The sequence below is a fragment of the Thermobia domestica genome, chromosome 13 (assembly GCF_964235325.1).
Source record: "Thermobia domestica chromosome 13, izTheDome1.hap1.1, whole genome shotgun sequence".
Taxonomy (NCBI): domain Eukaryota; kingdom Metazoa; phylum Arthropoda; class Insecta; order Zygentoma; family Lepismatidae; genus Thermobia; species Thermobia domestica.
The window spans coordinates 17,382,766-17,406,124 of record NC_137466.1 but is presented as its reverse complement, the minus strand read 5'-3'; the positions used below and the strand labels follow the sequence as shown (position 1 = coordinate 17,406,124).

The following is a 23,359-nucleotide window of genomic DNA, read 5'->3' as shown; positions in this document are numbered from 1 at the left end:
CAATCGCTAAACCGACGGATAGCTTCATTCATGGCTTTATTTGAGAGATAGTTTTAGCTAACGCCAGGAAAGCCGTGTCATCAACGTACTGAAAGGTATGAACATTTTGAGGTAAGGATGGCATGTCGGCGACATAAAGCAGATACAGAAGTGGGGACAAGGCAGAGCCTTGAGGAATACCGCTATGAAGAAAGATAGGATAAGAGACACCGTCATTGATGTAGATGTAAGCCAGGTAGTATGTAAGGAAATTATATATGACGCTTGTATATGTGATAGGAATATGGAAAGACAGAAGCTTGAATAGAAGTCCCATGTGCCATACCTTACAAATGTTTTTTGGAGATCGAATAAAACTAAATAGACAGACTTGGAAGAATTGTAATGATTAGTGATCATGTTGGTGAGGATCGTTAATACTATAGCCTGGTCGGAAACCAGCTTGATGTAAAGGTAGCAAATTTTTCGCTTTTAAGTGATTGTGAAGTCTGTTAACAAGGATGCGACCCATAATTTTGCTGAAAGTCGGAGTTAATTGTATTGTTTTGGAAGTCTTCCACTGAGGGGGAAGATATACTCTGCGGTGAATAAACGTAACGATAGTTGCCAATAGGTGTAGCAAGACGTAAAGTGCTTCTTTGACATGCCGATAAGTGATTGAATCCAGACCAGGGGTAATATTGCGTTTGCGAGCAGTGACGGATTGATATCTGTTACCGTGATAGGCGTAGCAAGAGGATTGTCGGGTAAAATATGAGACGTGTTGGGTTGAGGTTCTGGTGAACTTATGAAAAAATTATAAAGATTATCCTCCGTTTCTCGTAGAGTTGAGTTGGCAAATGTGCTACTGAGGTACTTTCGATATCCTGGTCAGTCAAGTCAGCTTTATCAAAGCGCAACGTGGTACGAGTGACAGGAGGTAAGTGTGATGCCGGACGGTGTGAAGACGTGAGTGATAATTTAACGGGAACATGATCACTACCAAGAGGATCAAGTACTGTGAGAGTACAGTGTGCAGAGAGACTGGCTGAAGTAATGACAACGTCTGGAGTGGTATCCGAGATCGGTCGGGTAGAATGAGGCAGGGTATGGAATGTGCCGGATGTTTCGAGTGCAATGAAATCTAGAAGTTGTTCCTTTTGGAGGGCTGTTAGACTGTGAAAATTTATGTCTGCCATGATGAAGTAGGTGCGGAATGTGTCTGAGATATATTGAAAGAATTGGGGAGGTATGACGTGACCAGGGCGGATGTAAATATTAGCCAATGTGACATATATATCTTTGTCGTATAGAGTGGTAATGATGTTTTCCAAGATGTTTGGTATTGACAGAAAATGTTGGCGATTGTAGGAGAAAACCCAAGGGCGACTCCGCCATTTGCACGGCACATGGGTATGGTTGAGTCATGTCTGAGCATTGTGTATCGTGAAAACTTGCAGCTTTGTTTAGTCTTCAGACGAGTTTCGTTAAGGAGAAATGCATTAACATGTTCTTCTAGTAGTAATTGTTCAAACAGTGGTTTATGAGATTGAAGAGACCTGATATTAAGAATCAGAAATATTAAAGCCATAATGATCGGTGTACAGTGAGTGAGGTTTTTAAGAGCTAGGTGGAACCGCAGTAGCATGGAAATAAGCATATGGACCTGAATATGTAGCATTGAATGTGACGTTAAGAGTTGCCTGAGCTGCAAGTTGGATTTGTTGGAGTACATATTGTCTTTGAATTAGATGAATGTTTTGCAGAGCTATGGTGAAAAATGCAAGAAGTTGTTCGATCGTGATAGGTTGATACACTGAGGTGACAGGCGGAGATTCAGATTTAGTTTCGGGCTTTCTGATAGGCACCACAAGTTCAGGTTTAGTCTCGTCCACTCATGGCCTGGCTTTGTATTTTTTGAACGTAGGATGTTGTTCAGGACATGTAGTACATTCAGCCGGTTGGTGTGTATTTGGACAGACCTTAGTGAAATGAGAGCCGGAACAAAAGCCACACATTGGTTGATTTGGACATTTTCATGTTGGATGCGAATTACATTTTTGACACTTTTCGCATCGAAGTGGGAGAGGTTGTGGAGTGTGAGATGCCTCGACCCGGTGTCGACGTTTGAAGATGAATGCCCCTGAAGTTAGATGTTCATCGATGGTTTCTTGATGCGAGGAAAGAACACGCATCATATAAGTAAGGACATTGTTCTTAATGCGGATGCATTTCGTAATGACATGGCCTTCCTGTTTGAGCTCTTCTGCAACTTCTTCGTCTGTGATCGGCAGGTCCACATCACGTATAACTACAGACAAGGTATGCAATTTCCGTGGTGGTGGTGCTTGCTTGGTCCTTTGTCTGTTAATCGTGTCATAGTGGCTGTTTTTGCCAAAGACTTCGTAGCTACAGCGGTTCAGAATTTTATAGGCCAATGTTTCATCTGTTGATTTGATGATGATGCCATTGCGAGTAGGCATTAGCTCAGAAATAATGTACGAGGTACGTATTTACAGAATTGCTGGAGCAGAATTTTGAGGTTGGTAAACTTAGGATCAAACTGTTGAAGTAGAAAGCTGTATACCGGTGGACGTTGCGGTGTTTGTAATGGAGGAAGTTGCCGGCCGTCTCCTAGATCTATCTGAAGTTCAGATTCAGAATCGCTAATGGTATGTGCTTTCTTTCATGCCTGAGGCAGAGTTGATCGTGAAACAGCTGGCGAATGTGAGCGAGTTCGAGATCCAGATGGAGATCGACTAGTGCCTTGAACACGTTTATGGCTTTTCCTGCGTTGACTGTCACCAGCAACAGCGTCAGGTGGACCTGGGATGATTTGTGGTAATCCGCAATGCTAATATGAGGGCTGTGTCGGAGAAACCATGACCCTATGTTAGGAAAACACGCAATGAAAGAGGAAGCACAAAAGGTATTCGTTAGCCGGTAGAGATGCCAAGGTCGTCAACTGATTTCGGGTATCTCTGCCTCCGAAGAGGAGAGTATCAAATAAATCGAGAATCCAAAGAAATAGCAAGGTCGTCAACTGTTAGGATCAATTACGTCTGTTAGCCTTCGTGGAGGCTTATAATCAATTCGACGGTTGTTTCCTTGAACATCAAAGAGGCAAGTAATCCAACCGTATATGGGAAGTTCGCGATTACAATTCAACCAATGGGGATGGAAACGACAAGTGACTCGCTTATTTTTCTCCGCCAGCTACGGGTACCCTATTTTTTAACCCTGGTTAGAGTTCCAGGAGTCACTTCGAAAACAAGCGGTTTTTTACCAGGTTAAACCGTTCAAGTAGTACACCCTTTCTTCGGGAAGTGGAAAACAATGGGATAGGGAGTGAAAAAGGTGAGAGCTAAGTGATTTAATTATGTTTTTATTTTTATTCCTTTATTTAGGGTCCTTTATTTTTGTCCTTTGTCCGAAACGATGCAAAAGAAACCATCTCGAAATTCGTTTTGGGCGGAACAAGTTAATGACGCGTCTTCAAAGACCTCAAGAGACTCAATGAGGCGTACTCGGACGGATATGGATCTATTAGCAAAAATATTTCCAGTTGATATCGTATTATTTCTATAAATTTGCCACTAACTCACTTCAACAACTATACATACCAATTCACTTCCTTTGTGAGTCTCCTATCCTTTACTTTGTGAGTTAGGAGACATACACAGTGGGAAGGAGGTTCAGGTCATAACAAAACGATACACTGAGTAGACAGCGCAGGTTCAGCTAGTACTTATCTTAAAAAAGCAAAAGTTTTGAACCTCAAAAAAATTCTCGTATTCATTTCTGTAAGCTAAGTTTCCTTTATCCCTACTTTTCGCTCATTCATGCCTACTAATCTAGTAATTCTCCTAATATGTGTGAGGATGTCAGAAAAGAAATATAACATATTTCTGGTTTTCCACAACTTATGATATCATACAATTATGACAATGAAATGATATTCTAAAGCCTTAATTTGAAATATCACCAATCTTTTCCTTCTAGGATTTCTATAATTACACTAGAATTTGTGATAGCCTAATTGTGACCAACATGAGTTACTGTATGGTTGATTATCCTACCTTAGAACTCTCGGATGACAATAACACTTTGGTCTGTATGAACAGTAGCTCCGCTGATTGCATTGTAAGTATCTTAGATCTATAGTTAAGTATCAAATTATAACTATAATTTATATTTTTTGTGGAATATTTATAAGAAGTGTTGGTGAAATTTGTTATTAATAAGTACCGAAAAGCGTCTAAAACTAAAATTATGTACATATCGAAGAAAGAACAAACTTGTCAAAGGTCTAAAGAATTTATTTCAAGAAGTTCGCGAGTTAAGTCACTGTTTTAACGAAACAAAATTTTATGTTAATAAACTCAACTAAAGCGTCCTATCGTTCAGTTACATTAACCGCTTCAACAGCCGTCTTTATGGGTGAAGGTGCAAAACATTCAGCTACAGAAAACTCACATTGTGGAGTTCCCTCCCACTTACCTATAAAAAAACTTATACATAGTTGAAATGGCAGGAATTTTAAATTCCTTGAACTGAAGATAAAAGTAGCTTGTAGTTTAAACATTGACATATCATAAAGTATGTTAGATGTGCTATTGAAGTGGAAAGATCAAACATGAACGCTTTACAATAACCCAAATAACTTACCTGTACATAAGACACTCTTAGCAAATGGATATCTTTTCCGCTTACCTGAACTTAAACAGACTTTTTTCAAAACATTCATATAACATCGGAAAGTCTCTTTCAAGTTATAAAAATTACTTTCTTGGAAAATGATCAATATCTCAGGTTTACAAGGTAATTTGTAGTTGTAGTAAGCTATATATTGGTATGATAATAGGAAACATTACCACTATAATCAAGGAACATTCAAGGGACTTTAAAAAGTAAGATATATAAGCAACAGGATTGTCGACTGTTATAGATTTTTATACAAAAGCATTGCAGCTTCATGCAAAAGTATGTAGATTTGGATCACGTGAAATCTGTTCCTAGAGAATTCTTGCTGGTATTGAGTTCAAAATCTCATGTTGTCGCGAATTCTGTCGAGGAATTTGAAGCTTAAAATATATAAAACGATAATCTTGCAAATGTGACTTATGTTTACGAAACATGGTCGCTTACTTTGACGGAAAAACGCAGACTGAAAGTATTTGAGAACAAGATCCTGAGACAGATATTTGGATCCAGGAGGAACGGGAATGGGTAATGCGGAAGCTTCATAAGGAGGAACTAGAAAATTTATACGGTTTACCAAACATTATTAGGGTCAATAAATCTAGGAGGCTTAGGTCGGTAGGTCATGTAGCTAGAATAGAAGAAAGAAGGAACGCTTTTAAAGTCTTAACTGGAAGTCCAATTGGAAAACGACCATTAGGAAGACCTAGGCGCAGATGGAGGACAATATTAAGATGGATCTCGCAGAAATAGCAATACAAAGTACAAACTGGATCCAGTTGGTTAAGAATAGAAGTCAGTGGAGAGCTTTTGTGAACGTGGCATTGAACCTAGTTAGTTAGAAACTTGTTCCATCAGAGAGATAGAGAAATCAGTTGCTGGTCCTTTATGCCGTATCATGCGATTATTAAAAATGAAAAATGGAGAGTCGCTTTTGATGCTAGTTCTAAAACAGTGGTGTGTTTCTAAATGATAATATGACTGTGAAACCGAGGTTTCAAGAATCTCACTGTTAATCAGATGGAGGTCATCAAATTCTTTTGACGGTAATCAAATCGTGTAGACTGTTTCGTACATAAGATTAGCAAACCAAAGTTGCTTGCTAAATTGCCAAAGAGTAATTAGCATAGCAAAATTGTATGATTCTTTAAGGAGTTCGTCTCCTTTTAATATGAAAGCAAACATTTTGTTATGAAGTCTGTAGGATCAATGAATTGCCAGAAGAAATTAGTTATCTACCGAAAATCTATTTTAATGAGTTTGCACTGTTAGAAAATATGCAGTTAAATAGATGCTTAGCTTCTGGTAATGTTAAAAAAATATTGACTATCTGAAATGCTCGTTCTTCGCACAAGAAGGATAAGTTTGTGTATTTTTTGTTGCGAAAAAATTAGACCCCTTTCCTCCAGTAGAATATGCATTTCAATAAGAGTGACATGATAAAAAGCAAGATCAATCCGACTGCTAACCATGTACGAAATTTCTTTCTAAACGGTTGAAAAGTTTCGTCGATATTTTACAAATTTGTCCACTTCCTCCTAGAGGCAGAACTTTCGAAAAGGATGGAGCACATGGTCATACAGTTTAAATGAGGACTTTAAATGCCGGTTTGTGTGGTGTTTCTAACATGAGAAGATGATGAGATACTCTATTTTCCATATCCTTTCCAGCCTTTTTTAGGATATGCATTTTAATAAAAGTGGCAGGATAAAATTCTGAGTCTAGTTCTATGTTCTAAAATTCATTTGAAACGGAGACAGGCAACGCTGATTTGAATGATATGGAGAAATATACAAAAATTCTCCTAGTTTTCCACTCAAAAGACATATTTTTGAAAACGATGAAAATTTTTTTAATGAGGAGTTCATATAGTCAGTTTTATTCCCCTAACTTGAGTGAAAGGTTTCTGAGACACTCTGTTTTTGCATACATTTTGGATCACCATCTAACCCCCTTAGGATACCCATTTTAATAAAAGTTACATGATAAAATTCCAGTTCAAGTAGATACAATGCATGTTGAAAAATTCAAAGTATGTTCATATGGTGCAGCTGCTTTTCCATTACAGAAGCCTTTTCCTTTTTTAAGCCCTTGTTCTTTGCATGAAGAAATAGGGTTTAATGAATAGCTCATTCTCATTCTCATGAAGACACGGTGGCTTACCGGTAAAGCGTTCACTTCTGGAGCGTGGGATCCCTGGTTCGATCCCAGCTCGCATCAAGTGGGTTTTGTGGTGGACAAACACTGGGTTCGTGGGTTTTCTCGGGGTTCTCTCATTCCTTCCTACTTTCTTCATTCCACTATTTCGTTCACTTCTCATAATCACTAGGGATGGACACGAGTCGAGCTAAAACTCAACTCGACTCGAAACTCGAAGCGAGCGTAAAAGGTAATTTTCTCGAGTCGAGTTCCGAGCCGAGTCACTGTTTTGAGGTCGAGTTTCGAGTCGAGTCGAATTTGAAAAATAGCCCGCTCGTTTAGCTCGTTTCAACTCGTTTTGAAACCATTGCCTGATTAGACTGGAAAGCGAAAGCTATGAGAAATGTAAGCAATAATGTGGAATATTTTTAGTGTTGCTCACAAGGTGAGACTGCTCGCATCTCGCCTCGTCTCGATTAACAAGACGACAATGGATTTTTATAACGAGAGAGCCTCAAATGTCGTGAGCACTAATATAAGTACATACTGTAGTTCTCACCACTAAGGCTGAGACCTGCACGATGAAAGTTTTGAGCCGAAGCAGAAGCTTAACCCGTGTAGGGATGTTAACCGGCTGGACTAAGCGGTTCAACTGAGCGAACAGCTCGAGCCGGTATGGGTGAAAATTTGAAGGTGTGTATCTGGTTTTGTTGTTGAAACATAATAATATTCCACACATACCCAGAAACTTTTGTTTGAAGGGCTCCCGAGTCGAAGGTTGGGATCGAGTGAACCCCGGTGATTGCGGCTCTGGTGCAGACGAAGCACAAATATATAGTAGCAAAATATATATTATTCTCACTTAGTTAACTCTCTCAGTGGGTGTACTCCTGATTTCAGAGAAAACTGTAAGTTGGGGATGAGATCACGGTAGTTCATATTATTACTGATGGATTAGTTTAAGTTAATAACTATGCACTCAACAAGCAGAATGTACGACACCTGTTGTAAAATTGTCGGTCTTGACTATTGACTAAGTAGTCTTCTGAAGTTTTAATATGATTATAATGTGTACTTTCTAAGTATAAGTAGAAATTTCAAAGTGAAAGTTAATGTTAGCTTTCATGCAATCTCCCAAAATGTGTGAAACTATTTTTTTCTATTTCGATAGATGGTAATAATGTGTTTTCCGCTAATGCTGTACCTAGTGTTTGTTAGTTCTGTTGAGACAGTGCTATAAGGCAACGTGCTAGGACCATTGTTGAATACATGTTATATGATTGAAGGTCAAGGTTGTGAATTATACAGTTTGGAGAAGAAATAATAGACCAAAGTGTTTGAAAATCTTTTCGTGGAATAGAATGTTACCTCAATTAAACAATACCAAACAGATATTCCTTCCGTTCATATCTTCTCATGTGCTAATAATGTTTTCAATACCTTCACATTACTTGTATGAAGAAACTGACCAAAAAGTTTAACACTCTTCCAACGATGAATGATGATGGTGTTTTTTATAAATAATGTTTGCATGAAGATGATATGAGTCTCTCAAATAAGCTTTAAAGAATTATTGTACTTATGAATCATATTGTATACTTATATAGGGTGTTAATAACTATACCAACAAACTGTAAGAGGTGATTTCTCACATCAAAATAAGAGAAAAAGTTCATATAGACATATTGTGAAAAGTGCCTAGTTTCAGAGCTAGGGATGTCCAAAATCGCGAAAAAACTAAATTTCAACAGGCCCTATTTGGAATTTCAGAAACTATGGATGTTGGTCCTTATCAGCGTAAAGGAAGTTACGAGTACACAATCCAAAAATGCATATTACATTAATTTTCAATGAATGTGCAGGGTATTCTGTTCATGGTATAACCCTCAAATATGCTCTCAATAGAGTTTTGAGATATAGGTCTACCCTGATTTCAAGAAGAGCCTAAACGGGGTTGCCAACTTTTCTGAAGAAAAAATCGGGACGGGGCAATCGGTGTTGAAGTCCCTCCCCTCGACGGAGACGATTATACGTACGGCGAGTTGTTGAAAATAATGTTAATAATCAGCTCAATAACACGAACCGGAATGACTGCGATACGTTATTTTTTTATTTTACCACTCATCGCTCATCACTATGTATGAGCAATATAAATATGCAACAAATTCAAACCAAAACAACTGCAATTTATTTAATATAAACAAAGTTTAGAGATAAAACTATATAGAATTTTTGTTAATTACAAATGAGTGCATAACATTATTAAGGAATTACTGGCAAAAGGTATTGCTAAAATCAAGTCTTATTCTTTGGCTATCACTATACATCAAATTCAAACTAAAAGAATTGTAATTTATTTAACTTAAACAGTGTTAATATATATATATATATATATATATATATATATATATATATATATATATATATATATATATATATATATATATATATATATATATATATATATATAGACTAGAATGTCTGTATTTTTCACAAATAAATCAATTCCTTTAAAGAATGACTGAAATTATTCCTTTGTAAAAATGGCCCAGTAAAATATTAACTTTGAAAATCTATAAATCGGGACAGTATGCGTCCCGACGAGTGTCCGGTCGGGACACGGGACAAGTAAGTCAGAAATCGGTACAGTCCCAGATAGAATCGGGACGGTTGGCAACCCTGGGTCCAAAGTAGGCAGGAAGTAAGCTTTGACAACAATCGACATCCAATGCTTCGGAGGGAAGTCGGAAGTGTTAGGAACCGGAAGCTCCATGTTTTCTTGTTTCGGAACAACGTGTGATGCGGTGTATTTCGTCACAGTTTATTTCGCATTTCCTCACTTATAAGCGTGAAAGAAAACATCTCATCATGTTTTTTCCCGAGTACGAGAGACTGTGCTGTTGACGATCCTTAACACTTCCTACATCGCGCCAAAGGATACCGTGTTCACTGCTATCAAGGCTTATCGTTTGCCTACTTTGGACCAATCTTAAAGTCAGAGCATATCTCAAAATTCAGTTGAAGAAATGTCTGGGAATTTCACCCTGCAGGGAATACTCTGCAACCCATTGAACATTAATGAAATATGCATTTTTGGATTGCGTATGCTTTACGCTGATAAGGACTACCGGCCCATGCTTTCTCCAATTCGAAATAGGGCCTCTTCAAATTTGGCTTTTTCGCGATTTTGGACAGCCCTAGCTCTGAAAATATGCACTTTCCCTCACAGGTTCATAGGAACTTTTTGACTTATTTTGATGTGAGGAATCATCTCTTATAGTTTGTCGGTATAGTTAATTAAAACACTCTGTATATGCTTATTAATATTTATGAATCATCAAAATGCGTTTTATTCATTTGTGAAAATCTTTAGTCAATGTTTGAATGTATAATGTACCACATAAATATGAATTAGATATAGTAATAACTCCTGAATAATTCATAGCACCTCTTAGAAAAAAATCTACAGATGTCCATTTTATTTAGCACTAGTTTTCGTTTAATATTAATACTACTTTTCTTCTAACAAGTAACTAGACAATATTTCAAATATCACAGGTTATATGTGATTAAAGGATTAAAGACAAGGTGACCAGACGTCCCGTTTTAGCCGGGACAGTCCCTTTTTTCCAACCGTTGTCCTGTTTTTTTTTATTCCCGACCGGGACGCCTAAATGTCCCGTTTTAAGTAAAAGTGACCTAGGTGTCCCGTAATTATTATTCAAAATATAAATCGTCAATGCAAATTCTCTCTTCCTTACCAACACTCGTTGCCAAGGTTCAGCCGTGAAATTCTGAATTTTCAAATGGGAATTGAGTGTTCGTTGTTCAAGTGAGAATTGAGTAGGAATTCTGAGTGTTCAACTAGTTAAAAGAATTGTTGGGTAGAACTTGCAATCGGGAACCATTATTTGTTGTGTGGTACACGCAAAGTTAGAAACGGTATGTTATCACTCTTACTTGTGTAGTTTGTAAATTGAGAACACTGCTGAGTCCCAAAATGCAATCTGGAAGTCATAACCCCCCCCCCCCCCCCGTAGACGATTCGTATGTGTCCCGTTTTCGCAAGTGAAAATCCTGGTCACCTTGATTAAAGAAAACATGAAATAAATATCTTTCAGCAAATGTTCCTTCTACAGATCCACACAATACAAAGTATTGAAAGATGTTTCATTTATATTGTATTTATTATAGATAGTTGTAACTGTTGCCTTATTATTTAGAAAATTATAGAAAGCGTTAGGCTGAAGTAAATGCACATATTGGTTGAAAGAAATCAATTGTTACAACTCAATCAATTCTTAGAACATCTTTTGTTTCAGTGTGATACTGGAAGTCCCGTCTTCTGTGAGGAAAAACTTTCTGGAGTGATTCTTGGTGGACAAGGATGTAATTGCACTGTTACTACACGACTCTTTGTAGATCTTTATTACTTCAAGGAATTTATTGCATTTAACAGCGGGACCAAGACGTCAATATTTAGCATTTCAAACTTTCTTTTAATGGCTTTAACTGTATTAATATTAATAGAATATAAATATTTCTAAATTGATGTTCATAAAATTCAATCTTGTTTTCGTACAAGGTTTTAATAATGAAACTACTCCATTGTAAAATTTTATTAAAAAGTGTTATTGAGTAAATAAAATAAATATTGAAGTATCGTTGCATAATATTTGCTTGCACTTGTGGATCATTTAAGTAAATTATAGATTGCATTAATTTAACTAATAGTGAGTTTACTGGTCAGATACAAAGCTAACGTGACTGTTACCACAAATGTTATATTTTTAGGAAATAATTCTACTGAAATAAATTCATTTAGTTTGTCAATATGCATTTATTTGTTTTAGTATTACACTAAAAATATCTTGGTTTATATTCCATTAGGAAAATGAAATGAAATCTAAGTTTTACGTCCCACGCTTATGCCGGTTAGGCTATAAGAGACGGTGATGATGAGAGAGGAGTGAAATGGGAACGAAGAAAGTGGGAGGAAACGGAAGAGCCCCGAGAAAACCCACGAGCACGGTGTTTGTCCACCGCAAAGTCCACACGACGCAAGCTGAGATCCAACCAGGAACCCCGAAGCACCAGAGGTGAACGCTCTAGCACTGAGCCACCGCGCTCCCAGTATTTCACTAGAGAGTGCCCCATTCCGTAAGCGTCGGTAGACCATCGTTGAGCAGCTAGAGACATCTTGCCAAAAAAAAATTGGATGATCCGCGGTTACCCCCAACTTTCCTTTTGAAAATTATACCACCAGCGGCAGAGACGCGACGAAACGCCAAGGAACCACAAAATTACTTCCCCAAAATATGTTAAATCGCCTATATGCATAATTTGTTTACATTGAGATGAGTCTAAAAACAGTAATAATAACAATAATAATAAAGTACCGCGGTGTGGGCGCGAACCATTAGGCTTATGATTACTAGGCGTGTGGTCTTCCGATTTTGCCACGGAGGCGATGAAGGAAACCTTGCGTGTAGAAGGATAAGTCGTTGAGGTCTTTTTAATTTGGCCAATCACAGTGCTCCTTTAACCGTTGTATATTCGACAATAACCATTTGGGATCAAATAAAATGCGTTCGCCATGTAATTTTTTATTAAAAAATGACATGCTCTGTTTACTTTATTCATAGTTCTCCCATATTCACTTTCTAATGATCGGCGACAGTTGCCATCCAAATTCATACTATTATACGCACTCATCTCAATGATAATTTTTCACTTTATGATCTAGAGGCAGGGGTTACTCTCGACTCCCGGAGCTCACTTTAGGAACAATTCGTCAGGAAAAATAATATAAAACAATAACCGCATGCACATGACTGGCGATAGTGCGTATTGGTCCCTTTGTGATTCTCCACGAAAAATAGAAGGAGCGCCAAGGATGTTGGAGGATGTTGGGCAAGGAGCGTCAGGGATGTTGGGTAAAATAGAGGATCTGTCCATACGTATCTTCATCATATGAACTCAATGAAACCATAAAACAACCGAGCATCGTCTAAACCGGCACGTCTGATTGGCTACTCTCGCTTCCGCCATGATTGTTGGCTCGAAACATTGCGATCTTAGTGGCGCGGAGTGGGCAGAGTAGGTGTGGCGAAGCTGTGACGTATAGCTTCACGATTTTGTTGTATGGGCAGATCCTCTACTTTATAACATCCTTGAGGAGTGCGGACTAAAATGAAGTTCTCGCTTCTACGCGGTGTCAACTTCAACACCCCGATTCTAGATATATGTTTCGACTCGATGAAAAACTGCCGCCAGTGGCACACTAGCGTCAATGTTTCGACGCGCCGCAATATCGAAGCCCGACATTTACCGGCAAGTGGGCCACGTTTATAGCATGGGGTAATTATCAAGGCAAAGAACTGCATTGTGTACGACATGCGTATATTGAGTAAATCCTCATTGAGCATTTCACTACATTTGATTTTCATCATTCCAGCTGGACCTTCAATTTAACATATTTTAACAATTGTCCCTCGTACACTGCAGGGTTAAATCTTACAGATAAGATACTGTGCTGCTTAAATAGTACATGAACTCAGTCAAACTAAATCATATTGTATTTTTTTCTCTAACCTGAAATAACGTATTATTTCTAACATTAGGTATCGATCTAATATGTCAACAGTTTCGATTGATCTATTAGATTAGGTGATAAAACGTTGAAACACTGTTCTAGATGTCTTTTATCGAATTGTTTGATCAGAAAAGGTAAAATTGATACGAAACGGAGCAGGCTTAGCGCTAAGTGGGAGATGCAGGTAAGTTTTGACTCTTTTTAGATTTGTAAAAGACTTGTGCATACACCTAAATGACGTATTAAACTAATACTTTTATTCAATTACTACTAGATTCAGTGAGTATACAGAATTTCAAGCCATCAATGCTGAAGCACAGAGGTTACTGCTTATCGTCCAGTTTACAAATAACTTCAAAATTCCAGGATTGCATTGTCAAGATCCTATCTAATGAATAGCACCAACTTATGCTTGGAATATCTGTGTTCAGTTTTTAATAGTTTAGAGTGTACATGCACAAACTTGACATGATAGTAATAATTATTAAGTAAAGTAGGTAGAAGTAAAGATAGTCCCTTTCGGTATAGACCATGAAGTATTAAGGGTTGTGCGTGAAGTTTAAACCTCTACACTTTCTTCACTACGACTCCCACACAAATGCAGTCAGTACCACATCCGGATCAGTAATGAGTAATGTATTTGGAAAACAATAATAATATTATAGTAATGATATCATTCAATTTTAGATTTGGGCCTAAAATAGAAAATAAAAATCCTCATTAGTCCCAGGATCTGCCGAAATGCACAATATTTAATAATAATAATTATTATATTACCATAATATAAGGAATAATAGTATAGTGAATATAGTACTATTACTAACAATTACAGTATCCGTCCGAGTAGTGGTTAAGATTCTACTTTAAATAGTAAGTTTCGTGTCACATAGTCCCAGTGATGAAAACAAACATTTAAAAACTCAAATCAACATATAATAATAATAATAATAATAATAATAATAATAATAATAATAATAATAATAATAATAATAATAATAATAATAATAATAAGCCGTAGTACTTACGTAATCACATATATTTTCACTTTGCACCAACCCGAAACTCGGCTTATATTTTCTTTCCCTTAAAAATCTACCATATCCATTATTAAGTTCAATGATGCCGCTAGGTATTAAATTTCTATAGATTACTAAATGCTTTACCATATTCAATATTTCATAACTGTTCTTGTCTGTGGGATATATAAAACGGGGCTTACAACTAGTAAGCCTACCTATGAAGATGCTATCACTAAAGTGGCATCATCTATATTTTTCTCCCTCTCGCCTTTTTTTTTTTTTTTTTTTTTTTATTGCCAGAGTTAAAATACTTCGTAACCATATAAAAATACTTTTTAACGGATCCAATGAGTAACAAGTATTTTTATAAAATCCGCATCTTTACTGTACGGCGACTGCAAGCATACATGCATTTGGTAGGTGGTCACTTAGATCCCGTTGTATAAGGATGGTAGCACACATTAACAAGATAAGAATAGTCTATCATAATTGATGGAATATTCTAATACCAATAGATACTAATTAAAGACTTTGGGGCAAAAACCCGTCAAGTCCAAAAACTGAAAGTGTAAAGGAGATAGCTTCACAAGGGTTTCTCGCCATCCGATTTTCTTCAAACTTGGCACATATTTATTGTACCAGAAAGAAATTGACACTTTTTTTTTGTTCTTTCGGAAAATAGGTTAAGGGGGTGCAAAGGGCCCCCTTTTCAAAAAAAAGAGTCTCCTTGATTAAATGGCTACATTTAAGAAACGGAAGTCTGCCGATGCAAAGATATCTTCAAATTAGGAAATACGTATTTTGTCGTTTTTGCGAGAAAAGGGTTGCAAGGGGCAAAGCCCCCTTCGAAATGACAAACGACCCCGCACAATCTTTACGGAAGTTAGATTTCGGTAAAAATGATTGAAACCATGATATGTTGTAGATACTGTGATCCTGAGAAAAAGTCTCAGTTTGCACAACCACCCACCACTGACCGTTTGGCCATTGCAGAGCCATTTATTTTAAAACAGTTGAAAGTAACGGTAATCTGGATTTGGGTGGAATTGCTTGAAACCGTGATATGTTGTAGATATCGTGATCCTGACAAAAGAATCCCAATGGACGTAACCACTAATCACTGACCATTTGGTCACTACAGGGCCACTTTTTTGAAAACAGTTGAAGATAACGATATTCCGGATTTTGGTAAAAATGACTGAAACAGAGATGCAGATGGTGATCAGAAAAATGGAAACACCTGAACGAAATTGCAACTTACCAGATTAATAAGGTAAGAGCCTTCAGAAGAGCCTTGATGCGACGTGGGATGGAGGCATAGAGGTCGTGAATGGTAGCAAGTGGAATTTTACACCATTCCTCGTGCAGGGCATCGGCCAGTTCTGTGAGAGAGGATGGAGGTGGAAATCGTCGCCGGAGTCGTGTTTCCAAGACGGACGGACCACAGATGTTCAATTATGTTGAGATCTGGGGATTGGTCGGGCCAGGGGAGGTGTTGAACTTCATCCCGATGTTCCTCAAACCACGCTTCAACAACGCCAGCTGTGTGAATGGGTGCATTATCATCCTGGAAGATGGCGTCATTGTCCGGGAACAACATTCGGACCATAGGATGCATGTGGTCTCCTAAAATTGCGACATAATCGTTGGCAGTGATTCGTCCGCTAAGTGTCACCACAGGACCCAATGAAAACCATGATATGGCGGCCCACAGCATCACCGAGCCGCCGCCATGTTTCACAGTTGGGCGGAGACATTGCAGATCATAAGCTTCTTTGGGCGTTCTCCACACATAAACACGGCCCGTGGTTGGGAATAGGGTGAAGGATGACTCATCCGACCATATCACACGTTTCCAGTCCTCAACGGTCCAAGTTGCATGATCGCGGCACCATTTGCGGCGTGCGAAAGCGTTATGGTCCCTGATAAGCGGTTTGGCCCGTGCAACACGACCGCGTAAGTTCATGTCATGTAATTCGCGGCGGACTGTGATTGTCGAAACAGGGTGGGGGAGGTGCTGATTGAGTTCCTTCGTCACTTGCTCCGCAGTGGCACGACGGTTCTGCGTGGCAATGCGCTTTAATACCCGGCGTGACCTGTCACTCATGATTTTCTTCCGCCCACTGTTCCGCTTCCCCGATGTGGTTTTCCCGTGTGATGTGTAGGCCATCATCACCTTCGACACTGTCCCACGCGACACACCTAACACAGTAGCCACTGCCGTCACACTCACTCCACATAACCGCGCACCAACAATTTGCCCTCTTTGAAAATCTGAGAGGTCTCCCATTTTACACTACCTCCGTCTGCTGCAGCCACTGGACACTGCTGTTCCACTGCACCTGACATAGTATGGAGACCGACCTAACACACCACCACCAGCGGTCCGGCGCTGCGGGCGCCACGACACCACTGCCAACCCATATATCTGACGTGTTGCCAACTACAGGTGTTTTCATTTTTCTGATCATCATCTGTATATTGTAGATATTGTGATCCTGATAAAAAGTCTGAATTTGTACAACCACCCATCTCTCCCGTTTGGCCACTATTAGGCCACTTTTTTAAACGAGCAGAAGGTAACGGTATTCTGGATTACGGTGGAATTCCTTGAAGCTATAATATGTTGTAGATATTGTGATCCTGAGCAAAAGTCTCAACAGGCACAGCCACCAATCAATGATCGTTTAGCCCATCAGGACAAAGTTTTTTGACAACACCAGGAGATACGTATTCTGAATTTCGATGGAATTGCTTGAAACCGTGATATGTTGCAGCTATTCTGAACTTGAGAAAAAGCCTGAATGGGCACAACCACCAATCACTGACCATTTGGCAACTAGAGGACATATTTTGTATAAAAGAAGAAGGTAAGGATATTCTGGAATTTTAGTGAAATTGTATAAAACTCTGGAAAGTCCTATCCCACAACCCAGAAAAGGGATGGGGAGAGTAGCGGCCAATGTCATTTAAGCATAGACAACATTCCGATGTTAATCTTGCTGGACAAAGGAAAAGCCTGAAAAGCTTTAGATAATTTTTCTCAGGATCACGACATCTGCAACATATCAGTTTCATTTCTTTACACAGAAATAAAAAAATCGTTATACTTGGTTGTTTTCAACGATCTGGACCTGCAGTAGCCACACGGTCAGTAATTGATGGTTGTGTCCATTAAGACTTTTTTTTTCACGATGAGAAAATCTACAACATATGAAGGGTGTCAGGCAAGAACATGATAACCAACAAATTCTCAATTGCTGAGTTATGCAGCACCAGATAGAGAGCAACGCATGCGGCTTTATTTAATCGTTTGTTCATTTAATCCTTTATGTATAATCTTATGTGAAAAATCAGCTTTCCGACTTTGAAAATGAATTGTGCAGCAGGAAACCTCTAATTTCTTAAAATAGTAACATTGTGAGTTACCATGTTCTTGCCTCACATCTTTCATATCACAGTTTTACTTATTCTCACCGTAATTCAGAACATCGTTATACTCGGCTGTTTTCAAGAAAGTAGCCCTGTAGTGACCAAACGATTAGTGATTTGTGGTTGTGTCCATTGAGACAGTTTTTCAGGGTGACAATATCTACATCTCACGGTTTCACGAAATTACACCGAAATCCAGAATACCATTACCTTGTGCTCTTTTTTTAAAGTGTCCCTGTAGTGGTCAAACAGTCATTGGGTCATTGGTTGCTTTTTGAGTCTGTTGAGAGTCTTTCTCAGGATTACAATATCTACAACATATCGCAGCTTCAAGCAATTCCACTGTAATCCAGAATACCGTTGCCTTCTGTTGCTTTCAAAAAAGTGGCCCTGTAATGGCCAAACGGTCAGTGATTGGTGATTGTAACTATCGCGACTTTTTCTCAGGAACACAATATCTACAACATATCACAATTTCAGTCATTTTTACCGAAATCCAGAATATCGTTATCTTCGGCTGTTTTCAAAAAAGTGGCCCTGTAGTGGCCAAACGGCCAGTGATTTGTGGTTGCCTATTGAGACTTTTTCTCACAAGGGACATCACCCAATTGTCCGGCTCCGATTTCAATAAAATTTTTATTGCTGATAGAGGACATGTATTCATTACTTCTGATGACAGAAATTTTTGCCATGGTGCATGTTTTCTATTTTTTAATATTTTTTAAAGGTTGTGATAGGGTTAATAGAGATTACTGCAGAAGTCCCTTACTACCTTTTGTAAACGGAGTGTTAATGAAAGAACAACAATGTAGATACGTACAGTGCCTAGGGGGAAGTCGTATGGTATGTATTACCTTGACGGCAGCCATCTTGAAATCCACCATTTTGAATTAAGATCAAGTTTTTTAAATGGGAATAGGATAATATGATACATAATTTTGGGCTAGAATTTAATCAGGAAGGCAATGGTGAAGTTATTTTTAAGGTGCGCTCATTTGGTGAAAAGTTACAGGCATATTAATTGTTTATACTTACTATGTGCGTAAGTCCCTTACCTCCGCTTCTAACCCGCGTATTAATGATAATAAGTGGATAAAGGTTTCGGTAATACATATTATGCCTAGAGGGAAGTGATACGAAAAGGGTATCATTGACGGCAGCCATCTTGAAATCCGCCATTTTGAATTAAAGTGAAGTTTTGAAAACTGAAAACCATAGCATGTGGCACCAAATTTTAATAGTAAATTTTCCCCGAAAGCCAATGGTATGCTTATTTTTGTTCTGTAGTTAACCAGTATGAATTTATGACTCTTCTAATATGCACAAAACGTCCATTATTCGACATTTCAAACTGGCAACACTCCTAATTTTCACCGCGTGTTTTAAGATTCCAACTGGCACTTTGCAATATTTTCCATGGCTCATGTTTTCTAAATTTATTACATTTTTTTTAAAGAGTTGCGATTTGTCAGTTCATGAATAGTGTTGGGATAAACATCCAGCAATCTTTCTGAATTCTGAAGACTTGCCATGTAATTATTAATTTCATAGGCAATGTAATTATTTCTTTTCTGTACCTGCCCTTCAAAAACTCGTTTACTGATATGAAACGTCGCAGAACGAAAGAACTCCAACTTTGCATTCAGGTAATATCGGAGACGTAGCTTGTAATGGATAGTAGATGAGACGAGAAATAAGTTGAAAATTCACTTCAGAAAAGGAAACGAAATATGATTGTTGTGTAAATCAATGGTCTTTTGTTTGGTTTTATATTTATTTATTATTGTATATTTATTTATTTATTTATTTTCTATGGCAATATTTTAGCTAGTCAGACAAAAAGTCGTTCGTTTTCTAGCGATTGTTCGAAGGTTCATGTTTGTAAGATTTATAATTAGTTTTGATCGGGAACTCGATTAAGTTACACCTCTTTATAAACAAGTTACCTGTTTTCATATTTTGTTCATGGTACAAACAGTATGTTGGGAGCAGTCATATTATGTCTCTTTGATATTTTCTATCTTTCCTGCTGTTCCTTTAAAGTTGTAAAGTTGTACTGATTTAAAAAATACTGTTTGTCGTTTGCGCAACATGTAGGCTACATTTCATGATGATTTTGAGTTCGTGTTATACCAATTTCTTATAATTTCATTTGTATTTCTTTACATCACATAGGTCCATAGGTTCCTCACATACTCTGGGTTAAAATTAATAATTACACTGCCTAGGAAATTAATAATTACGTGGCAATTCTTCAAAATTCAGAAAGATTGCTGGATGCTTACCCCAACACTATTCATGAACTGACAAATCGCAACTCTTTAAAAAAATGTAATAAATTTAGAAAACATGAGCCATGGAAACTATTGCAAAGTGCCAGTTTGAATCTTAAAACACGCGGTGAAAATTAGGAGTGTTGCCAGTTTGAAATATCGAATAATGGACGTTTTGTGCATATTAGAAGAGTCATAAATTCATACTGGTTAACTACAGAACAAAAATAAGCATACCATTGGCTTTCGGGGAAAATTTACTATTAAAATTTGGTGCCACATGCTATGGTTTTCAGTTTTCAAAACTTCACTTTAATTCAAAATGGCGGATTTCAAGATGGCTGCCGTCAATGATACCCTTTTCGTATCACTTCCCTCTAGGCATAATATGTATTACCGAAACCTTTATCCACTTATTATCATTAATACGCGGGTTAGAAGCGGAGGTAAGGGACTTACGCACATAGTAAGTATAAACAATTAATATGCCTGTAACTTTTCACCAAATGAGCGCACCTTAAAAATAACTTCACCATTGCCTTCCTGATTAAATTCTAGCCCGAAATTATGTATCATATTATCCTATTCCCATTTTAAAAACTTGATCTTAATTCAAAATGGCGGATTTCAAGATGGCTGCCGTCAAGGTAATACATACCATAGACTTCCCCCTAGGCACTATACGTATCTACATTGTTGTTCTTTCATTAACACTCCGTTTACAAAAGGTAGTAAGGGACTTCTGCAGTAATCTCTATTAACCCTATCACAACTTTTAAAAAACATTAAAAAATAGAAAACATGCACCATGGCAAAAATTTCTGTCATCAGAAGTAATGAATACATGTCCTCTATCAGCAATAAAAATTTTATTGAAATCGGAGCCGGACAATTGGATGATGTTCCTTGTCAGGAACACAATATCTACAACATATCACGGTTTCAAGCAATTCCATTGAAATCCAATTTCTGTGAGAATTGTGCGGGGCCCTTTGTCATTTCGAATGGGGCTTTGCTCCCTGCAGCCTTTTTCTCGCGAAAACGACAAAACACGTATTTAGTTTTTTTTTTTTTTTTTTGAAGTCATCTTTGCATCGGCAGAGTTTCATTTCTTAAATGTGGCTCTTTTAACCAAGGACACCCTTTTTTGAAAAGAGGCCCTTTTCCCCTTTTACCTATTTCCGAAAGAAACAAAAAGAAACGTGCCAATTTATTTTCGGTGTGCCAAGTTTGAAGAAAATCGGATGGCGAGAAACCCTTGTGAAGCTATCTTTTTTACACTTTCACTTTTTGGACTTGACGGGTTTTTGCCCCAAAGTCTTCTATTGAAGGACATTGACTTCAGTAAATATTTCCACGCAGTATTCAACTTTCTCTTGAGAGAAAACATAAACATCAAGGATCATTTTTGACTGTTGGTTATAATCTCAGAAAGTAGCTCAAAACTTGAAGAAAACAGTTATAAATAAATAACATGAACTTAGACGCAACTATTTACACATAGTTGAACATTTGGAACATTTCGTTTGACTACACTTAACTTTAGGTACTTTTTTTTAGCCTAAATACAAATTGTTTTACTTGTATTCTCCGGTCATAAATGGAAAATAATACTACTTTTACAATTTAAAGTTTTTGAGAATCGTGTTTTGGAATGAAACTGTTCATCTGAAACTGTTCAACACTATATCCCAATTCGTGATTAAGTTGTTGATCTCAACTAAAATATACTACATTTCAAACCATTAGTTTGGGTTCGTTGTCACATGGATTTAAGTGCGTGAAATAGTGATTTGATCCCTGAAACATTTGCTTCAACTACTTTTAAGCTAATAAAATGAAGCCTTCATTTTAGTGGGGGAGTCTTGTAATTAGAGTTTTGCTTCAAACACCTAAGTTCTTCCTCTGTTGGCATTAGCGGAACACTGTTCAGTACTTACACTCGGTTCGCTGTAAGAGTGATCCGAACGTATCCATTGTGGGCCGATCATGTGGGTGTGTTTGGGATCACTCTTGTAATGAACGCGGTTTTAATTATTCTCAATTTGCAATGTGATATTGCATAAACAAAATTATAATATAATTGATAGCACGGTGAGTACAATCCAAAGACTGTGTTGGCTAAATTTTGATTGGGTATATTAACTGTTCTTACAACTCTATTTATACGTACGTTCATGTAATATAATTACCACGAGTTGGTGGAGACTACCGACCTTCAATCGCCAATATCTTCTAAATGAAGCGTTTTCGGACCTAAGTTTAATAAAACTATTATGCTTTATTTTACAAACACTACTTTAATGATTCTTCCCATATATTAAGATATACTCTGCTTTGCACGAAAATGTATTTAAAAATGGTCTATAAATCAGTTTTCACACTATTATCGAAAATTATACTATGTAGTAGGTTATACGCAGTGATTTAAGGCAAAATGTATAATATTCAACGCTTTACACGTAAAGGATTTTTATTACGTTATTACAAAGTAGTAAAAAGAAACTATTTAGCAAATCAATTGTTTCAATTGTCACCAATATTAAAATAATTATTCATATGTTTACGTACATTTACGATAAAACATTTATTGGAAATTATGCATTAAGTTTCTATGGATGACTCCAACACAGTTTTGACCGTGATTGTACCATTTACAGTTTTGAACATTAATTTATATGCTGCATTTGGAAATTATTTCTGGTTTACTTTGAGATAATACAGTTATTCGAGTAATTAACAATAAACACTCAGTAAGTGCAAAAAGTCAAATTACATATTATAACATATGTCAGTGTTTAAATGCAATCTAATTTTTGGACAAATAAACAATTAAACACTACCATAACAGTAACTCTCACAGTTCATAGATATATATTAAAAAACATAATTCTAATGTCATTCTTCCCATGATTCAGTTATAAATAATGTTTCCAGTTATTATTGGTACTAGCACTTTTATTTTTATTTCTTTCCTTCTCCTTCGAGATAGGAACGTTGAAATCTATTTATTTCATTCTAATAATCCTTTTAACATGGCACGTCGTACACAGTAGTTCTACCACTTTTTACACTTGATTCTCCTCCTGATTGACAAAGGACACTTCCAGAACTTACATTGTTTCTGAAAGAAGATTGAATAGAATAGATTAAATACAAATACACATACAAGAATTCTAAACTCATTGGTTAATGCCAGAGATTCGTTTTATTGAGAATAT

The 23,359-nt window shown here is 37.3% G+C and overlaps 2 protein-coding genes across 5 annotated transcripts in view; one reads left to right on the top strand and one right to left on the bottom strand.

Annotated features, from left to right (window-relative positions):
• Positions 1-11,645, top strand: part of LOC145669141 (trypsin-like) — a 77,406-nt gene extending 65,761 nt beyond the window's left edge. For all 3 annotated transcript variants that reach the window (XM_081737486.1, XM_081737485.1, XM_081737484.1), the window contains exons 6-7: positions 3,982-4,122; positions 11,142-11,645. In XM_081737486.1, the coding sequence (XP_081593612.1) occupies positions 3,982-4,122; positions 11,142-11,366 (366 nt within the window). In that variant the 3' untranslated portion in view covers positions 11,367-11,645. The remainder of the gene's footprint in view (positions 1-3,981; positions 4,123-11,141) is intronic.
• Positions 11,646-22,621: 10,976 nt separating this feature from the next.
• LOC145669140 (pancreatic lipase-related protein 2-like) overlaps positions 22,622-23,359 on the bottom strand; it is a 198,965-nt gene continuing 198,227 nt past the window's right edge. For both annotated transcript variants that reach the window (XM_081737482.1, XM_081737483.1), the window contains one exon: positions 22,622-23,262. In XM_081737482.1, coding sequence (XP_081593608.1) covers positions 23,169-23,262 — 94 coding nt within the window. In that variant the 3' untranslated portion in view covers positions 22,622-23,168. The remainder of the gene's footprint in view (positions 23,263-23,359) is intronic.